We start from the raw sequence: 5197 nt of genomic DNA, 5'->3' as shown, positions 1-5197 counted from the left end.
AAAGGGTTGCATTTCACAACTAAAGCGACCAGGCATGCATGCAAGAGAGGAAGGAATGGCTGTAAAATTCTGTTAGTTTTGTCTAAAAATAAACCCTCCGAACGAATGTAAATAAGTAGCGTCAGAGCTATTCAAGTTTCCATGACCTCGTCTTAACGGTCATGAGGTCAAAAATATTAACGTCCTTGAAATCGCAGTCAAATTTCCGTTAAAATGAAAATTATGTGTTTTCTGACCTCTGACCTCGTCGTCAAGGTCACGAGGTCAAAAATTTTAACGCCATTGAATTCGTGGTGAAATTTCCTTTAAAATGACACCCCATATGAAAATTAATGTTAAATTTAATTTGGACCACACCCCCTGGCGCTGTGGGGTGTGGTCCAATTGACCCAATTTTCGAACTCGACCGAGAACTAAAAATTAGAAGCACAATTGCGAAAACGGGGTTTGATTATATTGACTCGTTCTGGAGATATCCTGCTTACAGACGGACAGACGGACGGACGGACAAAACGATCACAATAAGTAGCTGACGCCACTTAATAACGATTCTAGGGCTGGGAGTTCGTACGTAAATTACGTTGCCAAAAAGTCTTGACCTAATATTTGCCGTGATCTATACCACTGATTCTAAAATTAAAGTGGTATTGGATAGATTTCCCTTCGATATTTTATGAAAAACTACAATAATGTTCGAATGTACCTCTTGGTGACATAAAATATGCAACCCTTTCACTACCCCAGGTATCATGAGAAACCAAAAATATGCTGACTGAGGTTAGCAACATGCCGAAATATTGCAGAATTTATAAGAGAGTTACAGGGTGACGAAACGACTCAAATATAGAAAAATACAAATCTGCGCTATTTTCCCTAACTTTATTAAGGTTACTTAAAATATATTTATTCGCATCAGGAGAGTATTCGCAACCTTCTTTAAAAATTCTCATGTATTCTGTACCTCTCAATTTAATGAAATAGCTATACCTAGTCAAATTTGATGCTACATATTTCATGTATTAAATCCGCAGGACAAAGATTACACAAGAAAATCTACGGCGTAGATTTCTTTAAATGCACTACAAGTAAAGCATGTAACCCTTAAATAACATTTTCACTCTTGGTCGAATCCTCCAGTTGCCGGAACTGCTTACAAAACTTCAAATTTAATCACATGATTTATTTATGGCCCCCGAGAAGTGTTTGGTTATTTTTATCCAGGAATTTGTAAAGTCTTGACTAGTTCCCATGGTTGAAAAACGCAACCTTTTCAACACTTATTTTAATACAGATATTCACTTTCTCGTAAAGGAATAATCCTACATACAAAACACACGGTAAGACACTAAATTTAACACGCTGCAACTACCGCAATGTGTTAAATTTATGCATACTCAACTTATCTTAAGTAGTACAAAGTTTATTTTTTGTTACGGGATTTAAAGATGTATAAAAATTTCTAGTAACCCGTTACATACCACATTAAAATAGGTGAAGTTGTAACATTATGTTAATGTGTGACCGAATTTTTTCTTACAGATACTCCTCGTTTTTAACTTTCCATGAACCCAAAAGAGCTTCGGGGCGAGCACGTCGATGTCAAAAAAAGGCGTCCAAGAATTATATTAGCCGAGAAGCCGAATTATCCTATTATTTAACACCAGTTTATTTTATTTTGGTGTTCAAATTGTTCAATTCGTGTCAAGAATTTGGGTAATTGAATGACTTCTAATAGGATATAATAGGATAATTCGGATGATTCGGCTAATATAATTCTTGGACGTCGTGCCTGGACGCCTTCTTTTGACGTCGACGTGCTCGCCCCGAAGCTCTTTTGGGTTCATGGAAAGTTGAAAAGGAGGAGTACTAGCTTAAATTTGTTTAAGCACACCAATTTTTAACGGATATACATATTTAAGTAACTAAATCTACAAATACTTAATTCAAATGAATCTGAAGCCAGGAAAGAAATGGGAATGTCCAAAGTGCTTAAAAACGTTTAAAGCCAAGTACAAGTTGACGAGACACATCGTCAGGCACGATCCCGATGCCAAAGTCAAATGTGAGGTAATCGTGTACATACATTTTCAGAAGTGAAACTAATTTTACAACACAAACATATATACTTTTGTCTTGTCCAGATTTGCGGCAAAATTTCCAAAAACAGACTCGCCCTATCTGCCCACGTGTCAAGCCTTCACACTGATCGAAAGCGACCAAGTTGTGACGTTTGTCACCGGGTATTTTTCCACTATGGCACTTTACAACGACATATTCACGCCCTGCATAACACTGAAGAACGGCCCCGTTTCTCATGTCAATTTCCCGGATGTGAGAAAATCTACAAAAACAGGTATGGTCTTTCGCAACACGTGAGTACTGAACACGCCGAGAATCCGGTCCGATTTCCGTGCACACTTTGCGGAAAAAAGTTCAAAAGGAGGAGTCACCTTGAGACTCACATTCACTCCCACACGACCGAGAAGACGTACAATTGTTCAACTTGTGGGAGGAGTTTCGCCCACAAGGCAAGCGTGACACAGCATGAGGTAAAAAAAACATGGTTTGGGAAAGATTAGGGGAAAAATTTTAAATGTGCTTCATTTTTACAGAAGACACATTTGGAAAAATCTGCCCGAGACATGCTACAGTATCGCGTCTGTCCTCAGACCTTCTCAAGTAAAAAATCTTTACAAGGGCACATCCGGGTTTTGCATGAAAATCAGAGAAATTATCCGTGCGCATTTTGTGATAAGAGATTCGCCAACACAACAAACTTGAAGGTTCACTTGGAGCGGAGACACCCCACGGGTAAAGAGTTGATTGTGTATTCCTGTGAGAAATGCGAGTACAGGAGCCACTCGAAAGCCAATTTAGCTGCCCACGGAATACGTCACAATGCAGCGCGATATGAGTGTTATTTTTGTCAGAATAAATTCTTCCTTTTTAACATCTTGGTCAAACATTGTGGAGCTCATACTCTGGAAAAGTTATGATAGTAATGGTAGGTACGAATGCACATACATACATATGTGAGCATATCTATATTATAATTTCATTTGATTAGCCATTAGTAATGTATTTACATAGTGAGCATTTAAACAAGTCGACGCGGCATTAACAAAATCTTGCGTGGTTAACAAAATTCTGAATTCCTAGCAAAATTTGTGTTGCTTTCAAAATTCCTGATAAGTTAAATGTCATCCAAAGAACACGTTGTAACATGATATATGTATGTAATGCTCTAAATTTTAATTTCGAATACAACTCTTTTTAAACTTTTAGCAAAATCTTGGCTAAATTCCTTTTGCAATTGGCAAACCATTTTAACAACTATTGGGTAGAATTAAACAATACGCTAACAACCTCTAATAAATACCGTAATTCCATCGTGGCAAGATAATATGGAAAATGCTATTATTTTGCAAAACTCAATATATCGGAAAATTGGGGTCCAAAATCGAGGCAGCGGCCAAATTCTAGTCTTAAATAATTTTTATTATTATTTCCCGCGATATTTGACCAAAAGTTCGATTAGTTTGACTCAAAATCCTAAATTTGCAAAAAATTCGCACATTTTGGCTCAGATCTCGAAAACTGCTGGCGCGCCACCCCAATTTTATTACGGATTATTGATCTACTCAACATTACGCAAATTTTAAGCCATCAAACTCGAAAATCGTTGGAAGATGAAAAAAACACTATTTCATTGTATATATCTATCTTAAATAATTTGAGAATTTTAACTAAATTTGTGACATTTGGCAAAATTTGCTATTGTATAACTATTGAATTATAGTTACGAATCTGACAAGTAGCTGGATATGTGCTTATACATAAGTATCGCTGGAACATTTCTAAACCTAAATTCCTATGCGAAATACCTATATTTTTATTATTGTTCTTTCCATGTTCATTTTACATACATTTATTTCGAAAAAGCTAAACAAAATGCGAAATAAGTATATACATATGTACATACCTCGTCGTTGTCAATGCGTGCACTTAAGCTCATTAAACTTTTATTTGTTTAACATCATATTGGAAAAATACTACATCTATTTTTAATCCAGGCTACTCATTCGTTGCACGCTGCATTCCACAATTTTTCACCAAACCAAAAAGAGAGAGGTGAATATTTCCAGGAATTTTATTTTCAGCGTTGAAGGGTTGAAAACCCTTTACTACTGGCCAATCCTTCATAATGCGAATGTTTCTCGAGTTCAGTTCTCATTACTATTCTGTGTTCTGCACTTTAAACATCTCAACCTTTTTAACGTCACTTAACTTAATAAGTAAATTTACATAACTCATAAAACACTTTAAAAAACTTAACCAAACTTAAATATTTACCACCTACATACATAAATATTCTACATAAATTTGTGAAATTAAAGTTAGAGAATAATTTAACTTCTAAAATGGATACTATTTTCACCTTTCACCAAGCAAACCATGTTGGACGTTTGGAGTAAGTGGTTTTTAATTATTTTCATTCAAAATATATATATGTATAAGTTCGTTATCTTGTAATTTTAGATAAAATCAATATATTTGTCATTACATAAATACTAAATAATTATTCCCCTAACAATTTATAATTCAGCTCCAGCTTCCTCGCCGAAGTTTGTTGGATGGAGGAGGGAGTTTTCGAGCAATCGGCTCGACCGACGCCATACCTTCGCGTCATGCTCACACAGGACGACGGGGAGACAATTATGGTGGCCATTGCGACCGGGAACTTTTACCACGTGGCTAAAAGTCTTTATCAGGTATACATCTATTTAATTGATCGAATTCAAATGAAGTAACGGATTGTGATGGGAATTTTAGAGAAAGTTTGTATAAAAATCAACACTTTAAGACATTTCTGGGTTGCTTTTTAGGTCGGGAACGTGTACTGCTTTCCACGTGGCATGTTCGAGATCCGGCCTCGGACCTCGCAAAATTCATCAAGCTATCCATACGACTTGTGGTTTCTAAACGATTCTGGTAAGATGGATTCCATAAAACAAATTGACCACTCGACACTCAATTATAGTTCTAGCTTCATCTTTTTAATAACGTGATATTTTTCCTGGCAGCCTCATCCGATAAAAGGTGTCCAAGATCCCAGACTTCAGAACTGGAAGAGTCCATGCAAAATATGAACATTTTCTAAATTTGTATATTATTTAATCTAATTATATGTTATTAC

General features: G+C 36.1%; 2 protein-coding genes across 2 annotated transcripts; both read left to right on the top strand.

The window, feature by feature from the left end:
• Window positions 1-1891: 1891 nt before the first annotated feature.
• On the top strand, window positions 1892-3694 carry LOC118438036 (zinc finger protein 37 homolog). The gene is made up of 3 exons (XM_035857723.1): window positions 1892-2067; window positions 2142-2549; window positions 2613-3694. The coding sequence occupies exons 1-3, from the start codon at window positions 1948-1950 to the stop codon at window positions 2994-2996; spliced, it is 912 nt and encodes a 303-aa protein (XP_035713616.1). The 5' UTR covers window positions 1892-1947; the 3' UTR covers window positions 2997-3694.
• Window positions 3695-4372: 678 nt separating this feature from the next.
• LOC118438090 lies at window positions 4373-5197 on the top strand. The gene is made up of 4 exons (XM_035857846.1): window positions 4373-4471; window positions 4607-4772; window positions 4887-4992; window positions 5085-5197. The coding sequence occupies exons 1-4, from the start codon at window positions 4422-4424 to the stop codon at window positions 5159-5161; spliced, it is 399 nt and encodes a 132-aa protein (XP_035713739.1). The 5' UTR covers window positions 4373-4421; the 3' UTR covers window positions 5162-5197.

Source organism: Folsomia candida, unplaced genomic scaffold (genome assembly GCF_002217175.1).
Source record: "Folsomia candida strain VU population unplaced genomic scaffold, ASM221717v1 Fcan01_Sc018, whole genome shotgun sequence".
Taxonomy (NCBI): domain Eukaryota; kingdom Metazoa; phylum Arthropoda; class Collembola; order Entomobryomorpha; family Isotomidae; genus Folsomia; species Folsomia candida.
Note: the sequence above shows the minus strand (reverse complement) of the source record. Positions and strands in the feature narration are given on the sequence as shown.

Excerpts from the sequence above, each read along its gene's own strand:
- LOC118438036 (XM_035857723.1), top strand. The coding sequence starts at position 1,948 with ATGAATCTGAAGCCAGGAAAGAAATGGGAATGTCCAAAGTGCTTAAAA. Across the intron at positions 2,068-2,141 it reads ATGCCAAAGTCAAATGTGAG|ATTTGCGGCAAAATTTCCAA; the intron begins GTAATCGTGTAC and ends TGTCTTGTCCAG. Across the intron at positions 2,550-2,612 it reads CAAGCGTGACACAGCATGAG|AAGACACATTTGGAAAAATC; the intron begins GTAAAAAAAACA and ends TCATTTTTACAG.
- LOC118438090 (XM_035857846.1), top strand. The coding sequence starts at position 4,422 with ATGGATACTATTTTCACCTTTCACCAAGCAAACCATGTTGGACGTTTG. Across the intron at positions 4,472-4,606 it reads AACCATGTTGGACGTTTGGA|CTCCAGCTTCCTCGCCGAAG; the intron begins GTAAGTGGTTTT and ends TTTATAATTCAG. Across the intron at positions 4,773-4,886 it reads TGGCTAAAAGTCTTTATCAG|GTCGGGAACGTGTACTGCTT; the intron begins GTATACATCTAT and ends GTTGCTTTTTAG.